The sequence below is a fragment of the Gymnodraco acuticeps genome, unplaced genomic scaffold (assembly GCF_902827175.1).
Source record: "Gymnodraco acuticeps unplaced genomic scaffold, fGymAcu1.1, whole genome shotgun sequence".
Lineage (NCBI taxonomy): Eukaryota > Metazoa > Chordata > Actinopteri > Perciformes > Bathydraconidae > Gymnodraco > Gymnodraco acuticeps.
The window spans coordinates 1-21506 of NW_022990537.1; the positions used below are offsets into that span (position 1 = coordinate 1).

Genomic DNA, 21506 nt, shown 5'->3' on the forward strand with positions numbered 1-21506 from the left:
TCAAATACCTGTACTTTCTACTTCTTACATGTTGAACCAAATACCTGTACTTTCTACTTCTTACATGTTGAACTCAAATACCTGTACTTTCTACTTCTTACATGTTGAACCCAAATACCTGTACTTTCTACTTCACATGTTGAACCAAATACCTGTACTTTCTACTCTTACATGTTGAACCCAAATACCTGTATTTCTACTTCTTACATTGAACCAAATACCTGTACTTTCTACTTCTTACATGTTGAACACAAATACCTGTACTTTCTACTTCTTACATGTTGAACCAAATACCTGTACTTTCTACTTCTTACATGTTGAACCAAATACCTGTACTTTCTACTTCTTACATGTTGAACTCAAATACCTGTACTTTCTACATGTTGAACCAAATACCTGTACTTTCTACTCTTACATGTTGAACTCAAATACCTGTACTTTCTACTTCTTACATGTTGAACCCAAATACCTGTACTTTCTACTTCTTACATGTTGAACCAAATACCTGTACTTTCTACTTCTTACATGTTGAACCCAAATACCTGTACTTTCTACTTCTTACATGTTGAACCCAAATACCTGTACTTCTACTTCTTACATGTTGAACTCAAATACCTGTACTTTGTACTCTCTTACATGTTGAACCAAATACCTGTACTTTCTACTTCTTACATGTTGAACTCAAATACCTGTACTTTCTACTTCTTACATGTTGAACACAAATACCTGTACTTTCTACTTCTTACACGTTGAACTCAAATACCTGTACTTTCTACTTCTCACACGTTGAACTCAAATACCTGTACTTTCTACTTCTTACACGTTGAACTCAAATACCTGTACTTTCTACTTCTACATTGAACTCAAATACCTGTACTTTCTACTTCTTACAGTTGAACCAAATACCTGTACTTTCTACTTCTTACATGTTGAACTCAAATACCTGTACTTTCTACTTTTCACATGTTGAACCCAAATACCTGTACTTTCTACTTCTTACATGTTTGAACTCAATACCTGTACTTTCTACTTCTACATGTTGAACCCAAAATACTGTACTTTCTACTTCTACATGGTGAACTCAAATACCTGTACTTTCTACTTCTAACATGTTGAACCAAATACCTGTACTTTCTACTTCTTACATGTTGAACTACAAATACCTGTACTTTCTACTTCTTACATGTTGAACCCAAATACCTGTACTTTCTACTTCTTACATGTTGAACTCAAATACCTGTACTTTCTACTGTTCACATGTTGAACCAAATACCTGTACTTTCTACTTCTTACAAATGGTGAACCCAAATACCTGTACTTTCTACTTCTTACATGTTGAACCCAAATACCTGTACTTCTACTTCTTACATGTTGAACACAAATACCTGTACTTTCTACTTCTTAAATGTTTGAACAACAAATACCTGTACTTTACTTCTCTCATGTAATCAATATACTGTATTTCTACTTTCTATGTGAACTCAATAAAAAAACAAAAATACCTGTACGTTTCTACTTCTTACATGTTGACACACAAATACCTGTACTTTCTACTTCTCTCATGTTGAAACTCAAATACCTGTACTTTCTACTTCTAACATGTTGAACTCAAATACCTGTACTTTCTACTTCTTACATGTTGAACCAAATACCTGTACTTTTACTTCTTACATGTTGAACTCAAATACCTGTACTTTCTACTTTTCACATGTTGAACCCAAATACCTGTACTTTCTACTTCTTACATGTTGAACCCCAAATACCTTGTACTTTCTACTTCTACATGTTGAACCCAAATACCTGTATTTCTACTTCTTACATGTTGAACTCAAATACCTGTACTTTCTACTTCTACATGTTGAACACAAATACCTGTACTTTCTACTTCTTACATGTTGAACACAAATACCTGTACTTTCTACTTCTTACATGTTGAACTCAAATACCTGTACTTTTCTACTTCTTACATGTTGAACTCAAATACCTGTACTTTCTTACTTCTACATGTTGAACACACATACCTGTACTTTCTACTTCTTACATGTGAACCCAATACCTGTACTTTCTACTTCTTACATGTTGAACACAAATACCTGTACTTTCTACTTCTTACATGTTGAACTCAAATACCTGTACTTTCTACTTCTTACATGTTGAACACAAATACCTGTACTTTCTACTTCTTACATGTTGAACATCAATACCTGTACTTTCTACTTCTTACATGTTGAACTCAAATACCTGTACTTTCTACTTCTACATGTTGAACACAAATACCTGTACTTTCTACTTCTTACATGTTGAACACAATACCTGTACTTTCTACTTCTTACATGTTGAACCCAAATACCTGTACTTCTACTTCTTACATGTTGAACCACAAATACCTGTACTTTCTACTTCTTACATGTTGAAACCAAATACCTGTACTTTCTACTTCTTACATTTTGAACACAAATACCTGTACTTTCTACTTCTTACATGTTGAACTCAAATACCTGTACTTTCTACTTCTCACATGTTGAACTCAAATACCTGTACTTTCTACTTCTCACATGATGAACTCAAATACCTGTACTTTCTACTTCTTACATGTTGAACACAAATACCTGTACTTTCTACTTCTTACATGTTGAACTCAAATACCTGTACTTTCTACTTCGTACATGTTGAACCCAAATACCTGTACTTTCTACTTCTTACATGTTGAACTCAAATACCTGTACTTTCTACTTTTCACATGTTGAACCCAAATACCTGTACTTTCTACTTCTTTACATGTTGAACCCAAATACCTGTACTTTCTACTTCTTACATGTTGAACCCAAATACCTGTACTTTCTACTTCTACATGTTGAACACAAATACCTGTACTTTCTACTTCTTACATTTTGAACACAAATACCTGTACTTTCTACTTCTTACATGTTGAACCCAAATACCTGTACTTTCTACTTCTTACATGTTGAACACAAATACCTGTACTTTCTACTTCTCTCATGTTGAACTCAAATACCTGTACTTTCTACTTCTTACATGTTGAACTCAAATACCTGTACTTTCTACTTCTTACATGTTGAACACAAATACCTGTACTTTCTACTTCTTACATGTTGAACACAAATACCTGTATTTTCTACTTCTTACATGTTGAACCCAAATACCTGTACTTTCTACTTCTTACATGTTGAACACAAATACCTGTACTTTCTACTTCTTACATGTTGAACTCAAATACCTGTACTTTCTACTTCTCACATGTTGAACTCAAATACCTGTACTTTCTACTTCTTACATGTTGAACTCAAATACCTGTACTTTCTACTTCTCACATGTTGAACACAAATACCTGTACTTTCTACTTCTTACATGTTGAACTCAAATACCTGTACTTTCTACTTCTTACAAGTTGAACACTAATACCTGTACTTTCTACTTCTTACATGTTGAACACAAATACCTGTACTTTCTACTTCTTACATGTTGAACACAAATACCTGTACTTTCTACTTCTTACATGTTGAACTCAAATACCTGTACTTTCTACTTCTTACATGTTGAACACAAATACCTGTACTTTCTACTTCTTACATGTTGAACACAAATACCTGTACTTTCTACTTCTTACATGTTGAACACAAATACCTGTACTTTCTACTTCTTACATGTTGAACTCAAATACCTGAACTTTCTACTTCTTACATGTTGAACTCAAATACCTGTACTTTCTACTTCTCACATGTTGAACACAAATACCTGTACTTTCTACTTCTCACATGTTGAACTCAAGTACCTGTACTTTCTACTTCTCACATGTTGAACACAAATACCTGTACTTTCTACTTCTTACATGTTGAACTCAAATACCTGTACTTTCTACTTCTTACATGTTGAACACAAATACCTGTACTTTCTACTTCTTACATGTTGAACTCAAATACCTGTACTTTCTACTTCTCACATGTTGAACACAAATACCTGTACTTTCTACTTCTTACATGTTGAACCCAAATACCTGTACTTTCTACTTCTTACATGTTGAACTCAAATACCTGTATGTACCTTTCTACTTCTTACATGTTGAACACAAATACCTGTACTTTCTACTTCTTACATGTTGAACTCAATACCTGTACTTTCTACTTCTTACATGTTGAACTCAAATACCTGTACTTTCTACTTCTTACATGTAGAACTCAAATACCTGTACTTTCTACTTCTTACATGTTGAACTCAAATACCTGTACTTTCTACTTCTTACATGTTGAACTCAAATACCTGTACTTTCTACTTCTTACATGTTGAACTCAAATACCTGTACTTTCTACTTCTTACATGTAGAACTCAAATACCTGTACTTTCTACTTCTTACATGTTGAACACAAATACCTGTACTTTCTACTTCTACATGTTGAACACAAATACCTGTACTTTCTACTTCTCACATGTTGAACTCAAATACCTGTACTTTCTACTTCTCACATGTTGAACTCAAATACCTGTACTTTCTACTTCTCTCATTTCCAAACAGCTGGTTCCTTTAGTCTGAATGTGTGTTTGGTGCGTGATCATTATTCTTTAGAGTCATTGCGTGCCTATTGATTTGAACACGATCCGTGTATCCATCATTTCCTGGTCTTCTCTAAAGAAGAGGGACCAATGGAAACGTTGTCATGTTGCCGTTGTTCAGCATGGAAACATTCATTAGCTAACAATGACATTATTGTTCTATTAATATAAAGGGAGGTCAGGTACTCTTTAAAACAGCTGCTAGTTATGGGTACTTTTTACTGAAGTACACTTCAAAGCCTCTTTACCTTTACTTGAGTAAAGAAGTTTAGTCAGTACTTCTACTTTACCAGAGTATCTTTAAACACGAGTATCTGTACTTCTACTTGAGGAAAGGATGTGTGTACTTTTGCCATCTCTGGTAGTGAGTAACAACGACACTGAGTCTCTGATTCTCTCTGTCTGCATGGCTTCAGTGATGAGATGTTCCGTGTGTTTCAGCTTCAGGAGGAGCTGGTTCAGATCGATAAGGGCAACACTCAGCTGAAGCTCAGCGTCTCCGAGCTGAGGCTCAAACTGAGGACCAGAGACAAGGAGATGCACAAGGAGGCGCAGAAGGTGAGAAACACTTTCAAACACTATAGAGATTACATCATGATACATGCTGCTTTTCCCTAGAAACAGATATTAGATATTGACTGGAGCTTCGTTTGTTTTCCTCCTCTCAGAGGCAACTGTGTCACATGTTTGAATTGTTAACACCCGCACTGTGTTTCTCTTTCACATTGGAGTATTCCACATTACATTTGTTAGCAAACCCGAGATATTTGATGGGAATAGCCTCTTTTTACCGGAGAGTAGACTTCTTCACTTCAATCAGGAGAGACGGTTTGGATGTAAGAATACATATTTATTGCCAGGAATACACAAATGAATGTAATGGGGTTTTGGCGATTAGGCCCCGTTGTGCAGGAGTATCATTCGGGAGGGGAGAACTGATCCGATGAAACGCCCCCCTGGGGTCTAGACACTGGTGGTGGTGAATGGATGGTTGGGTTTGGTCTGAAGGGGAGGGGCTTAGCTTGACCCTGGTGGTGGTGGTGAATGGATGGTTGGGTTCGGTCTGAAGGGGAGGGGCTTAGCTTGACCCTGGTGGTGGTGGTGAATGGATGGTTGGGTTCGGTCTGAAGGGGAGGGGCTTAGCTTGACCCTGGTGGTGGTGAATGGATAGTTGGGGTCGGTCTGAAGGGGAGGGGCTTAGCTTGACCCTGGTGGTGGTGAATGGATAGTTGGGGTTGGTCTGAAGGGGAGGGGCTTAGCGTGACCCTGGTGGTGGTGAATGGATAGTTGGGGTCGGTCTGAAGGGGAGGGGCTTAGCTTGACCCTGGTGGTGGTGAATTGATAGTTGGGTTCGGTCTGAAGGGGAGGGGCTTAGCTTGACCCTGGTGGTGGTGGTGGTGAATGGATAGTTGGGGTCGGTCTGAAGGGGAGGGGCTTAGCTTGACCCTGGTGGTGGTGAATGGATAGTTGGGGTTGGTCTGAAGGGGAGGGGCTTAGCGTGACCCTGGTGGTGGTGAATGGATAGTTGGGGTCGGTCTGAAGGGGAGGGGCTTAGCTTGACCCTGGTGGTGGTGAATTGATAGTTGGGTTTGGTCTGAAGGGGAGGGGCTTAGCTTGACCCTGGTGGTGGTGGTGGTGAATGGATAGTTGGGGTCGGTCTGAAGGGGAGGGGCTTAGCTTGACCCTGGTGGTGGTGGTGAATGGATAGTTGGGGTCGGTCTGAAGGGGAGGGGCTTAGCTTGACCCTGGTGGTGGTGAATGGATAGTTGGGATTGGTCTGAAGGGGAGGGGCTTAGCTTGACCCTGGATTCAGAGGGACAGGAGGTGCAAAGGGGTGGAGGAGGGTTGCGTCGAATCACCTGAAATGACAGCTGACAGAGGGGGGGGAGCAGATTTTAAAGCGGATCATCATCATAGCGGAGCGCTATGATAGGCTTGTGAGAATAGAGCGAAGTGATTGGTTAAGCTGGGGAGCGACGCCCCCGATCACTTATTGAGAGGAGAGAGAGTAGTAACATGGGAATAGTAAATGAATGAGTAAAGAAGGTCTTCCTGGTTGTATTTGCGCTGAGCTTCATTTGATTCGCTGTTAAGCAGAAGGGGATGGACAGTAACACAAAACGGTCGTCATTAAAGCAGATACTCACTTTATTTGTCTAACTGATGAAACATTGTTCATTTATATAATTAAATGCCAGGAGAAGTTGAAATCAAACTGATAATTTTGGCTCGAAGTTTTCCTTTAACTTTAAAACTAATGTATGCACCGCTTTGTTTCCAGTGTAGAAATAGTTAAAGACCCCAATAACTCTGTACAGTTACACATTGGCAAAACAACGATGTGGTTAAAAATGAAATATCCTAAATGTGTTGTGTGTCCAGCTGAAAGACCTAGAGACACATCTCCAGCGGCTCAAGGCAGACCTCCATAACTGTGTGGGCTTCATCCAGGAGCCCAAGAAACTGAGGGACAGCATGCAGATGATCTACGCCCGATATGTAGCTGACGGGGTGAGCATTCAGAGAGGACTCTTTAAAGTAGAGACACTACATACTGATATACACCTGAACATCAGCAAGAGAGGACTCTTTAAAGTAGAGGCACTATATACTGATATACACTTGAACATCAGCAGGAGAGAACTCTTTAAAGTAGAGACACTACATACTGATATACACCAGAACATCAGCAGGAGAGGACTCTTTAAAGTAGAGACACTACATACTGATATACACCTGAACATCAGCAGGAGAGGACTCTTTAAAGTAGAGACACTACATACTGATATACACCTGAACATCAGCAGGAGAGGACTCTTTAAAGTAGAGACACTACATACTAATATACAACCTGAACATCAGCAGGAGAGGACTCTTTAAAGTAGAGACACTACATACTGATATACACCTGAACATCAGCAGGAGAGGACTCTTTAAAGTAGAGACACTACATACTGATATACACCTGAACATCAGCAGGAGAGGACTCTTTAAAGTAAAGACACTACATACTGATATACACCTGAACATCAGCAGGAGAGGACTCTTTAAAGTAAAGACACTACATACTGATATACACCTGAACATCAGCAGGAGAGGACTCTTTAAAGTAGAGGCACTACATACTAATATACACCTGAACATCAGCAGGAGAGGACTCTTTAAAGTAGAGGCACTACATACATTGGGAGTCTGCTTGTGTTGTTTTCTAGGTGGAGCAAAGCGGCGTAGAAGAAGAAATTCAGAGGGCTTTCTGTCGGCAGCGTGATCACCTGGAGAAAACTGTCAACGGGCTCAAGACCAGGCTGGCCAAATCTGCTGAGCAGCATGAGCAGGTCTACGTCAAGATCATGAAGGTAAGACATGAAACAGAGATTCAAGCCTTATTTTACTTTAAAAATATTGGAACAATCCTAGTCTAAAGTTGTATTCACATGACTCGTCGCCCCCCCTGCAGGAGAACGTTGGTCTGATCACTGAAATCAATGAGCTGCGTAAGGAGCTGCTTCTGCAGAGAACTCAGGTCAAAGACTACAAATCCCAGCTGTCCGTCTTAAAGAAGTCCAAGAGGGCGCGTCCTAACTCTGAAGAAGGGACGAAAAAAGTAGTCTCAGCGTGAAGAGAGAAACTCAGAGACTCCCAACTCTCCCGTCAATGATTTGCATTTGTTAAGCTTGTATTATATGTATAAGATTGAAATGTGTCTTCATCAGCAAATCACTGTCTGAGTTATTCCTGAATATAAGACTGAGATTATGGAACAGGAAGAAATGAAACTACACGGTGTGAACTCAATAGATTTATTAACACATGTTTAACAGAAAAGGTGACGAGGATAGAAGACTAAAAAACACACACAGAGAGAACCAGAAGTATAACAGAGAACCAGAAGTATAACAATGAATAAAGTTTATTAAAGTTATTTCTTTAAGCTAGCGGACATCTTTGCAAGGCCCTGCTTCAGGTTGGCCGTTTGCACGTCGATCCTCCGGTGCATTGCGTCCATTGCCGTGGAGAGCGTGTCGTACAGAGCCTGAACACAAGGGGGGGGAGAGGGGGACGTGTTACTTTCAAAGCACCAAGGAAAAAACATCACATTTAACATGTCCTCGTACCTCAGACAAAGTGTTAACCATTAGCCAATCACCAACCAAGGTAACCCCCCCCCCCCCCCCTTATCACCTGAATCTCCTCCTAGAGCACCATTGTGTGATTTTAAACCAATCATCTCGCAGAGGGGCGTGGCCAGCAGCAGCTCATTAGCATTTAAAGTCACAGACACAGAATCAGCACTTTTGAAACAGCGATAATCTGTTTGGTGTTTCAGCCAATCAGAGATAGGCTCTGTATATATATCTGAGACATGTGATATATTGATGAACAACAGTATAATAGGGGACCTTTAAGACGTGCTGCTGCCAAGTTGAAGTCAAGCACTCTGGTTATAATTAGGGATGCACGATATTGGTTTTTTGAAACCGATACCGATAACTTCCTGCTTCTCAAGACCGATAACAAAAAAAAATTGATGCCACTAATTATTTTAACGCATGTGTATTTGTTGTCCTCGGCCGCCCCGTAGTTTCAGAGCGCATCGAGTTTAAAATACCATCTACAAGCTGATGCTGACAGCCCCACTCCTGCTGCCTGCTTGTGGCAGACCACACTTCCACGCTCACCGGCAGGCACCGACTGGCTGTTGGGAGGACCGGGAGGGTGTGTGTATGTGTGGCCCGAGCGAGCGAGAGAGAGACCTTACGTGCATTGTTGTTGTTAGCATCTGGTGCTAGCTAGCTGCGCTAACGGATATGGAGCTATTTAAATGAAAACAGAGGAGCGACATTTCGCCACAACTGCGCCGAGCACTTGACTTTATGCAGGAAGCCAGACAGTGGGACATTGTACGAAAAGTCAGCACACTCAGCACGGATAGTGCGCAACATGATTGCAGCGTCCAGGCAGCTCCGGTTCGAGCATATGCCTTGAGTTGCACATAGCTCCAACGCCCATACCACCGACGACATGTTTGTTTACTGTCCTGGCTTCACGGCCGCACACCATTTACGTCACAGCCAGGCATGAGTTAGGGAGCGCTGGATTTGTGAAGAACTCCCCTCTTCCTAAACCACTAATACCACAGTACTGGCAAAACGGGAGGAGCCGAGTGAAAAACAAGCGCCCCTCATCCCAATCCACCCACACCGCAGTATGTTTTTCTTACCCAAAAAATATATTGTATATTATCGGGGCTATTAATACTGGTATCGGGTTTATCGGGATGACATCATAATTCCTAATATCGTGCATCCCGAGTTATAATATCTGGTGGAATGTATTCCCCTCACCAAAATATGATGATTGTTATTTTAGCAGAATCTGAATAAACAGATTCAAATTGATGGGACTTAAACAGATGTTCCCGGTCAGTACGAGCTGTTCGTTTCGTACCTGAGCCTTCTTGGTCTCTTCGCTGCACACGTCCCTCAGACTCCGGATCTTGGCCTTCAGCTCCTGCGTCTCGCTGGAGATCTCCTGGATCTTATCGGCCATCTCCTCGCGCTTCTGATGGATGTGGTTGTACTCCCTGGAGAACAGATCGATTGTGTTTACATGCATGTAAATGATATATCATAGAATAGACAGGAAGTAAAATCATTTAGTGATAAGTACCCCAGCACTTCCTGCGCATGGTGCTCCTTCATCTCCTTCTTCTTCTGCCTCCGGATGTTCAGTTTGGACTCTTTGTCCAGCTTCATGCCCAGAGTTCTCTTCAGCTGACCCTCCTCGCTGCACAGGTTCTTCAACTCCTTCAGCTTCTTCTCGTATTGAGCTATCAGCGCCTGGTGCTGCACACACACACACACACACACACACACACACACACACACACACACACACACACACACACACACACACACACACACACACACACACACACACACACACACACACACCACACACACCACACACACACACACACACACACACACACACACACACACACACAACACACACACGATTATGTTAATAAAGCCAAACAACATTGTTTGCTCGTAAGACAAGTCCACGAGAAGTCTTTCTGTCCACACCAACAAAGTCTGATGAGGCACACCTCTCCCTTGACATCTAACGTGTGCGGTGCGGAGAGATCTCCCTCTCTAATTCAAAGGAGCTTTATTGGCATGAAAGTTGAACGAAACAATGTTTCCAAAGCATCAAAATAATTAACATACATTTCAAATGTTTGCATTTTATTAATATAAACTAGGGCTGTCAAACGATTAAACATTGTAATCAGATTAATCACAGCTTAAAAATTAATTAATCATGAATCAAGAAGGCGGATATATCCATTTAACATACAGTATCTATGTTTATTATAACATTTTTTTCGTACGGCACTTCCTACGCCGGTTTCCCTTTATGAATCACAATCAACTCGAAATGCGGTGCAGCTTCTGCGGGCTTCACGTAACGCCCATAGTTGCCTATAAATAGTCAAAGAAACGCCCATTCACTCATTCATTCTGACTGACTTTATGAAGGAGATCGCAGGAAATGACGACAGAGCAGCTAAAAAAGACGTCTCACACCGTGTCAGATTCTGGTTATTTTGGGAGGTGGAGATAAATCACATTGTTTGGTGGATGCAGTTTGAACCAGAGGAGCAGCATGGCGGTCGGGTCGTCACCAACATAAATAAATAAGTGGTCCGAAAAAGGTTCATGACAAAAAGAATACTCATCCTTCCTCAGGCAGTGTGTTTGTACCGGGGACAGGAGACCCCCCCCCTTGATGAGAGACTGTAAGAAAGGGGAATCCCTCCGGAGAGGAGTCATGACGACTGGATCTGATGTTTGTATTTGGTGGTTTGTGCCCCAGCTGTCGATCAGCAACTATATCCATAATCCACCATGAAGGAAATACAACTAATGTGTTGTGTTATATCAGCTGTACAATTGACCTCATGGTGTTCTTAGTTTCCACCTCCTGTGTTTTACGAGAGACTTATCAAGTACAGGGTTCACACACTTTTTCACCAATGATTTTCAATGACTTCTCCAGGACCTTTACCTAATTTTCCATGACCGGAAACATGACTCCTTCTCAGCGGTACCACTGGAAATGGTTTATTTTAACATGGAACAGGAAAATAAGGTCTGCATATGAAACATGTTGTGCCTATCCAAAACAAATAGGCTTACTAGCTTCTACACGCTAAAGCAGGGGTGGGGAACGTCCGGCCTCCGGGCCGTATACGGGCCGTTTTTCCTGGCCACGGTTAGGGTCCTTGAACACAACACGAGCCTCACGTGTCATCACGTGGTATATGTCTCGACTGACAGGGGTGCAGTTCTGACGGAGAGCACCAGAACGCAGCTCCGCTCCAGCACTTCAGAAACTGGAGTACCCATAAGTCCGTACACATGCTGCAGTTCCTGCGTGTCTGTGTCTTTAGTTGAAAACCCAGTGGCGATCTGCTCATCTGTCACACTGATCATACAGTCAATAACTTTGTTGTTATTAGCATCTGGTTAGCTAGCTATGCTAACGGATATAAGAAGCTTTTTCTCCAACCAGTGAGGTAAAGGCACATCTTTATATGATCATTATAGTTATAAAGAAACTAAAGTAAACAGGTATAAAATACTATATGACAGTAAAAATGATTAATAAACAAGAATACAGTTTGAAAGGAGAGTGATTTGTAAAATATCCATAAAGAAAAAGTAAATCTGCTTCCAGTTCTGTTCCATCTGGGTGTTGAGAGATGTTTCCATAGATCTAATGTTGCTCTCAAAGTGCAGATTGGTGCTTTTAACTTCAACATTTAAAAATAAATCTTCCCGGGGGAGCATGCCCCCCTGGATCGCCCTAGAGGAGGTTAGGTCCCCCCCCACTTAAATCATGTCCACATGGATAGGATACTAAATACATTTGCACACATCTTGTGTCCATATCTTTCTGTTGTGGTGGTCACGCCACACCGTGCACGTGCATGCGTACGTGAGTCCTGGCCAGATATCTGGATTAAGTTGCTTTTTCTTTGCACAGAATGAAATGAATGGGCTGTGATTTTAGTTTTTTTAAGCAGAGGTCAATAATTTGTACGGCCCTCTGAGGATATTGTAAAAATTGAAATGGCCCTTGAGAGGAAAAAGGTTCCCCACCCCTGATCTAAAGCAACTCAAATCTCTCACCAGCAAAACACCTCGTCAGTTAAATGCCATTTCACGTTTCATTACGTACAGTATTTATTATCATTATAGTATTAATATTTCGGCGATTAGATAAAATATAAATTATATTTGATGCAACTTTAGTTACATTTCCATGACTTTTCCAGGGCCTGGAATTAGCATTTTGAATTTCCATGACTTTTCCAGGTTTGTAAGGACCATAAGAACCCTGCAAGTAGGCTATTGGCGGACGGCATAAAACACGATAGTATATAAAACCATGCTCGTATCTAAACAACCTATAGAACTGCAACACGGCGTCAGTTTAGACGTAATTCTGTCCTTCTGTTTACCGCATCATTTATGAGAATGCATTTCTTAACAAGAGCACATAATCTAGGGTGATCAATAACATCTTCCGTTCCCTCTGTCGCTCCCCCTCTTTGCCATTTTCTAACGATGAGAGGTGTTTCTACAGACTGTTGTCCCACCTCCTGCTCCCGCTGCTTGCTGTTGGTCATGCTGCTCTCCAGGTCCTGCAGCAGGTTGAACATCTGCTGGAGCTTAGCCTCCGTGTGAGTCACGCTCTGCATCATGCTCTGCAGCTCCACCACCCGCCCGTCCGTGTCCTCCTGGAGTCAAACAATCATAACGTTCATTTAGTACAGCACCTTTCACAGAAATAACATTCACAAAGTGCTGCACAAGAAATAACACACGTATAAATGAAGACCACAGAAACGTGAATACAATGAGGCAGACATTAAGGTTAGCATGAAAACAAAACACAGAGCATGTGGAGTCCAGGAAGGAACAACCATAAGAACAGAACACACATCTCAGGCAGAAACTAAAGCCAATGGAAACAGATGGGTCTTCAGTTGCTCCTTAAAAGCTGATGTCTGTAGGGAGAGAGTTGGAGCACCACTTGAAAGGCAAGGTCACGAGCGCGTGGGACAGCCAGTAGTCTGAAGGCCTAAATGACCTACTGGAGAAAGTCACATATATCCTCCGGTGCATATATGCCGGAGACAACACATCCTACGTCTGAGTGACCCGACACAGATCAGCGTGAGAAGACGCCCGTTTCTTTAGAGAACTCACGATGGTGCACTTGATGGTCTTCACGTTCTCCCTCATCCTCTCCATCTGACTCTTCAGCTCCTCCGGAGACTGCACGATCTGAGACCTGAGTTTACTGACGTCTTCCTTCAGGTTGCTGACGTCCACCTTCACCTGGGTCTGAACACACACACACACCACACACACACACACACACACACACACACACACACACACACACACACACACACACACACACACACACACATTAAGGATCTTGATACTTACTGTATTTGCCATTTACTTCCCTGAAGTGGTTTCAAACAAGGTCTGCACAATTTGGAAAGTAATCAGGGCTTGAGCGTCGCAGCGTTCAGAGTAATTTGCTCACATTGGGTTCAACGCGTCACAGAGCGAGCAAGTCATTTCATTGGACGAGAGGCATACTATGAGAGCTGGTCACAGGGATGCGTTCAAATGTAGTCAGTAATTTGAGGAACTGTCAAAATGGCGAACACAGATAAAGTTGAGCTCGAAAATCCTCCAGCATCATTGAAGTCTCCGGTTTGGGAACATTTTGGTTTCGCAGTTACGAACAAGGATGACGGACAAAGACAGGTGGACCGAACCAAAGCTGTTTGTCGGCATTGTTCAACTAACATTGGTTACGCGGCTGGCAATACATCAAACTCATTTGAAAAGGCATCACCCGAATGTGAATATCACCGGTACCAAAAGAAAAAAGACTGAAGTGCAAACCCAACTCCCGCTAGCATTTAAGCCTCCACCACTCGCAAAGAGTTCAGACCGAGCCAAAGCTATTACAAACGCCAAGTATCCTTATGTTGCCATGTTAGCAAAGCGCTACCTGGCTGTATCTGCTACCACTGTCCCTAGAGAGGGTGTTCTCCACAGCAGGAGACATTGTTAGTGCCAGCAGATCTGCCCTTTCGGCAAGCAATGTGGACAAGTTCATCTTTCTTTAAAAAAACATGAAAATACAATGACAAGCAAGTCCTAATGTCAAACTGGCTGCTTAGGTACTAGTACAGTACAGTTCAAATACAGATTATTTCAGTTCATCGAAATGCTGCACCTTAATGTTTATTTTTGTATTTATTTGAGTGAATATTCAGTTTAATAATCATTTAAAACCACACACACTTTTTTTTTACCCCGGAGAAGAAAAAACGTATGAAGCAGCTTTTGACGGAGCGCCTGGGACCCCCTTGAGGGGGTTTCCAGACATGTCATTGCAGTAAATTAAAGGGGGTTTCATGTTGTCGTTGCTGTGGACCTTTTCAAATCGACCTTCTTTGGGGGGCCCCCTTCTGGTCCGGGGCCCCAAGCAGTTGCCTGCCTTGCCTAGTGTCCGCAAGCGCCGGCCTCTTCATTTACTCACTCCTCTTCATCCCCTATGGGTAATAAGGCTGAGAAGAGAACTATCGTATTTAGTCCTTAGCAATATGCTGCCTCTCTCCATGTAGGGATGGGTACCGAGCCCCGGTCTCAAACGGGTCCCGGGCCTGAATTATTAAAGACAGTGGTCTTTTTATCGGTACTGGAGACATTTAAAACATATAGGTCATATGTATTATTGCTACATTTGCAGTTTCGCCAACTCGTTTCTAATAAGCAATAAGACTACAAAATGCGTCTATGAAGTATTTTCGATCTTATTTTCGATCTTTCCAACCAAGAGATCTCTCTCTCCCGCCTGTGTGCGAGGGGGCGGGCGGTTTGTAAAGGCCTCCTGACTGTGTTACAGACTGCCATCCTGGTTAGTGGTTACTCTGGGTTCTGTCTTCAGGACTGAGAGTTGGATGTTTTTGTTAATTGGATGGGATTTGATTCAATAGTTCTCGTTTGCGTGGTTTTTTAAATATATTTGGCCTTTGTTTCTGTGATTGACTGATTTCCTCAAATAAAAAAGTTGATGAATTAGAATATTTTAAATTCGGGACGGTCCACATTCATCTCTGGACGGTTCCGGGAGGATGGTGAAAAAAGTTAGTCGAGAGCCCTGGAAGTAATGCTATTATTTGTAAAGATATTGCAATGTGTCTTGAGAGAGTGAGGAATATCTCGACTGCAGCTCCAAGTATTTTCCGCGTACTTTTCAACAACATTTTGAATTAATTGTGCAAACATCAAAAAGAGAATGTGAACAAAGACTTTATATCAGTCACGTACCAGTTTCTGAGTCTTCTCTGCATTCTTGCTTTTCAACTCCGCGATGACTTCATTTGCCACGTTCTGAAAAGGAGATTTCGTGTTACATTTGAGCACAAACACATCTAGAAGCCGGTGTTATTATCATGTGGCGCTTTAATCACCGATTCCTGGAACTTGTGCGTGGTGGTGGTCTGCAGCTCAGAGAGCGACGCTGCCAGCTCGTCGGCCTCCACCTGCTGCTCCGGGGGGATGGTGCTGAGGAACAGAATATATCTTTGCATTGGAAAAAGTGAGTGTAGTTTAAAAGGTCTCCTATTATACTGTGTTTCATCAATATATTATAGTTCTCAGATATACACAGAACATGTCTCTGATTGGCTGAAACACCAAACAGATCATTGCAGCATTACCCATAATCCCCTCTGTTTCAGCCCTGTTTCCAAAGTGCTGATTCTCTGTCTGTTACTTTAGATGAAAATAAGGAGCCCCTCCCCACGCCCCTCTGAGAGAGATTTGGTTACAAAGAACTCAATGGTGCTCTAGAGGAGATTCAGGTGATAAGGGGGGGGGGGGTTACCTTGGTTGCTGATTGGCTAATGGTTACACAAGACAACACATCGTTATGACATCATAAAGTGGCCAAAATCTGATCAGCTCATTTTTAGACAGGTTTTTATAGAAATGGATCAAAAAGAGAGAGAATCTTTTTTCCTGAAACTTTCAGAGTCTCTTTCCACAGAGGGGACACATGTTGATGTAGAAGAGACATGAAGAAGAGGGGACACATGTTGATGTAGAAGAGACATGAAGAAGAGGGGACACATGTTGATGTAGAGGAGACATGAAGAAGAGGGGACACATGTTGATGTAGAAGAGACATGAAGAAGAGGGGACACATGTTGATGTAGAAGAGACATGAAGAAGAGGGGACACATGTTGATGTAGAAGAGACATGAAGAAGTGGACACATGTTGATGTAGAAGAGACATGAAGAAGAGGGGACACATGTTGATGTAGAAGAGACATGAAGAAGTGGACACATGTTGATGTAGAAGAGACATGAAGAAGAGGGGACACATGCTGATGTAGAAGAGACGTGAAGAAGAGGGGACACATGTTGATGTAGAAGAGACATGAAGAAGAGGGGACACATGTTGATGTAGAAGAGACGTGAAGAAGAGGGGACACATGCTGATGTAGAAGAGACGTGAAGAAGAGGGGACACATGTTGATGTAGAAGAGACGTGAAGAAGAGGGGACACATGTTGATGTAGAAGAGACATGGAGAAGAGGGGACACATGTTGATGTAGAAGAGACATGAAGAAGAGGGGACACATGTTGATGTAGAAGAGACATGAAGAAGAGGGGACACATGTTGATGTAGAAGAGACATGAAGAAGAGGGGACACATGTTGATGTAGAAGAGACATGAAGAAGAGGGGACACATGTTGATGTAGAAGAGACATGAAGAAGAGGGGACACATGTTGATGTAGAGGAGACATGAAGAAGAGGGGACACATGTTGATGTAGAAGAGACATGAAGAAGAGGGGACACATGTTGATGTAGAAGAGACATGAAGAAGAGGGGACACATGTTGATGTAGAAGAGACATGAAGAAGAGGGGACACATGTTGATGTAGAGACATGAAGAAGAGGGGACACATGTTGATGTAGAAGAGACATGAAGAAGAGGGGACACATGTTGATGTAGAAGAGACGTGAAGAAGAGGGGACACATGTTGATGTAGAAGAGACGTGAAGAAGAGGGGACACATGTTGATGTAGAAGAGACGTGAAGAAGAGGGGACACATGTTGATGTAGAAGAGACGTGAAGAAGAGGGGACACATGTTGATGTAGAAGAGACATGAAGAAGAGAGGACACATGTTGATGTAGAAGAGACATGAAGAAGAGGGGACACATGTTGATGTAGAAGAGACATGAAGAAGAGGGGACACATGTTGATGTAGAAGAGACATGAAGAAGAGGGGACACATGTTGATGTAGAAGAGACATGAAGAAGAGGGGACACATGTTGATGTAGAAGAGACATGAAGATAGAGGGGACACATGTTGATGAAGAAGAGACATGAAGAAGAGGGGACACATGTTGATGTAGCAGAGACATGAAGAAGAGAGGACACATGTTGATGTAGAAGAGACATGAAGAAGAGAGGACACATGTTGATGTAGAAGAGACATGAAGAAGAGGGGACACATGTTGATGTAGAAGAGACATGAAGAAGAGGGGACACATGTTGATGTAGAAGAGACATGAATAAGAGGGGACACATGTTGATGTAGAAGAGACATGAAGAAGAGGGGACACATGTTGATGTAGAAGAGACATGAAGAAGAGGGGACACATGTTGATGTAGAAGAGACATGAAGAAGAGGGGACACATGTTGATGTAGAAGAGACATGAAGAAGAGGGGACACATGTTGATGTAGAGGAGACATGAAGAAGAGGGGACACATGTTGATGTAGAAGAGACATGAAGAAGAGGGGACACATGTTGATGTAGAAGAGACATGAAGAAGAGGGGACACATGTTGATGTAGCAGAGACATGAAGAAGAGGGGACACATGTTGATGTAGAGGAGACATGAAGAAGAGGGGACACATGTTGATGTAGAAGAGACATGAAGAAGAGGGGACACATGTTGATGTAGAAGAGACATGAAGAAGAGGGGACACATGTTGATGTAGAAGAGACGTGAAGAAGAGGGGACACATGTTGATGTAGAAGAGACATGAAGAAGAGGGGACACATGTTGATGTAGCAGAGACATGAAGAAGAGGGGACACATGTTGATGTAGAGGAGACATGAAGAAGAGGGGACACATGTTGATGTAGAAGAGACATGAAGAAGAGAGGACACATGTTGATGTAGAAGAGACATGAAGAAGAGGGGACACATGTTGATGTAGAAGAGACATGAAGAAGAGGGGACACATGTTGATGTAGCAGAGACATGAAGAAGAGGGGACCATGTTGATGTAGAGGAGACATGAAGAAGAGGGGACACATGTTGATGTAGAAGAGACATGAAGAAGAGGGGACACATGTTTGATGTAGAAGAGACATGAAGAAGAGGGGGACACATGTTGATGTAGAAGAGACGTGAAGAAGAGGGGACACATGTTGATGTAGAAGAGACATGAAGAAGAGGGGACACATGTTGATGTAGCAGAGACATGAAGAAGAGGGGACACATGTTGATGTAGAGGAGACATGAAGAAGAGGGGACACATGTTGATGTAGAAGAGACATGAAGAAGAGAGGACACATGTTGATGTAGAAGAGACATGAAGAAGAGGGGACACATGTTGATGTGAAGAGACATGAGAAGAGGGGACACATGTTGATGTAGCAGAGACATGAAGAAGAGGGGACACATGTTGATGTAGAGGAGACATGAAGAAGAGGGGACACATGTTTAATGTAGAAGAGACATGAAGAAGAGGGGACACATGTTGATGGAGAAGAGACATGAAGAAGAGGGGACACATGTTGATGTAGAAGAGACATGAAGAAGAGGGGACACATGTTGATGTAGAAGAGACATGAAGAGGAGGGACACATGTTGATGTAGAAGAGACATGAAGAAGAGGGGACACATGTTGATGTAGAAGAGACGTGAAGAGGACACATGTTGTGTAGAGAGACTGAAGAGAGGGGACACATGTTGATGTAGAAGAGACATGAAGAAGAGGGGACACATGTTGATGTAGAAGAGACATGAAGAAGAGGGGACACATGTTGATGTAGAAGAGACGTGAAGAAGAGGGGACACATGTTGATGTAGAAGAGACGTGAAGAAGAGGGGACACATGTTGATGTAGAAGAGACATGGAGAAGAGGGGACACATGTTGATGTAGAAGAGACATGGAGAAGAGGGGACACATGTTGATGTAGAAGAGACGTGAAGAAGAGGGGACACATGTTGATGTAGAAGAGACATGGAGAAGAGGGGACACATGTTGATGTAGAAGAGACATGGAGAAGAGGGGACACATGGTGATTTAGAAGGAGACAGTGAAGAAGAGGGACACTGTGAGGTAGAAGAGACGTGAAGAAGAGGGGGGGGACACATGTTGATGTAGAAGAGACGTGAAGAAGAGGGGACACATGTTGATGTAGAAGAGACATGAAGAAGAGGGGACACTTTGATGTAGAAGAGACATGAAGAAGAGGGGACACATGTTGATGTAGAGAGACATGAAGAAGAGGGGACACATGTTGATGTAGAAGAGACTGAAGAAGAGAGGGACACATGTTGATGTAGAAGAGACATGAAGAAGAGGGGACACATGTTGATGTAGAAGAGACAGGAAGAAGAGGGACACATGTTGATGTAGAAGAGACTGAAGAGAGGGGACACATGTTGATGTAGAAGAGACATGAAGAAGAGGGGACACATGTTGATGTAGAAGAGACAGGAAGAAGAGGGGACACATGTTATGTAGAAGAGACATGAGAAGAGGGGACACATGTTGATGTAGCAGAGACATGAAGAAGAGGGGACACATGTTGATGTAGAGGAGACGTGAAGAAGAGGGGACACATGTTGATGTAGAAGAGACGTGAAGAAGAGGGGACACATGTTGATGTAGAGGAGACGTGAAGAAGAGGGAGACATGTTGATGTAGAAGAGACATGAAGAAGAGGGGACACATGTTGATGTAGAGGAGACATGAAGAAGAGGGGACACATGTTGATGTAGAAGAGACATGAAGAAGAGGGGACACATGTTGATGTAGAAGAGACATGAAGAAGAGAGGACACATGTTGATGTAGAAGAGACATGAAGAAGAGAGGACACATGTTGATGTAGAAGAGACATGAAGAAGAGGGGAACACATGATGTGATGTAGAAGAGACATGGAGAAGAGGGGACACATGTTGATGTAGAAGAGACATGGAGAAGAGGGGACACATGTTGATGGAGAAGAGACATGAAGAAGAGAGGACACATGTTGATGTAGAAGAACATGAAGAAGAGAGGACACATGTTGATGTAGAAGAGACATGAAGAAGAGGGGACACATGTTGATGTAGAAGAGACATGGAGAAGAGGGGACACATGTTGATGTAGAAGAGACATGGAGAAGAGGGGACACATGTTGATGTAGAAGAGACATGGAGAAGAGGGGACACATGTTGGGGTTAATCTCAAAATAGTGCTGACATGAAAACGTAATTATTACTGATAGGTGAACAAGGTGAACCTCGAAAAGTCCTTTAGAAAAGAAATCCCGCTCCACAGAAGTGGAACTACATAATCTTTAGTTCATAAAAAAGAACGAGTCATGCTTATCCACCAAAGAAAAGTTCGTCGCTAAAATTCCTGCCAATTCTTCTAGGCACGTAATTATTGGCTGAACTAGTCCCTTCAAAGCGTAATAATATCTTGGTCAAAAGTCGTGCCACGGTTCGTCACGTGATCGTGCTACACCAATTGGGTAGCTGCATATTGTCAACAGAAGTGAAAGATGGCCGCCTCCATGGT

The 21506-nt window shown here is 42.2% G+C and overlaps 2 protein-coding genes across 2 annotated transcripts; one reads left to right on the top strand and one right to left on the bottom strand.

Moving 5' to 3' along the window:
- Positions 1-4985: 4985 nt before the first annotated feature.
- On the top strand, positions 4986-8281 carry LOC117553392 (cilia- and flagella-associated protein 57-like; the record flags this gene model as incomplete). Its single annotated transcript, XM_034227293.1, has 4 exons — positions 4986-5127; positions 6952-7080; positions 7782-7925; positions 8027-8281. Coding segments are annotated over 4 exons (577 nt in total), but the record flags the coding sequence as incomplete, so codon positions are not given.
- A 74-nt stretch (positions 8282-8355) lies between these two features.
- On the bottom strand, positions 8356-16287 carry LOC117553391 (kinetochore protein Nuf2-like). Its single transcript, XM_034227292.1, has 7 exons — positions 16148-16287; positions 16005-16067; positions 13854-13991; positions 13241-13381; positions 10240-10415; positions 10018-10153; positions 8356-8602 (listed from the first exon to the last, which is right to left on the bottom strand). The coding sequence occupies exons 1-7, from the start codon at positions 16265-16267 to the stop codon at positions 8489-8491; spliced, it is 888 nt and encodes a 295-aa protein (XP_034083183.1). The 5' UTR covers positions 16268-16287; the 3' UTR covers positions 8356-8488.
- Positions 16288-21506: the final 5219 nt, after the last annotated feature.

Coding starts and splice junctions, on each gene's coding strand:
- LOC117553391 (XM_034227292.1), bottom strand. CDS start 16,267: ATGCAAAGATATATTCTGTTCCTCAGCACCATCCCCCCGGAGCAGCAG. Junction 10,416..13,240: donor GCAAGCAGCGGGAGCAGGAG/GTGGGACAACAG, acceptor GTGTGTGTGCAG/CACCAGGCGCTGATAGCTCA. Junction 8,603..10,017: donor AAGAGACCAAGAAGGCTCAG/GTACGAAACGAA, acceptor CCTTGTGTTCAG/GCTCTGTACGACACGCTCTC.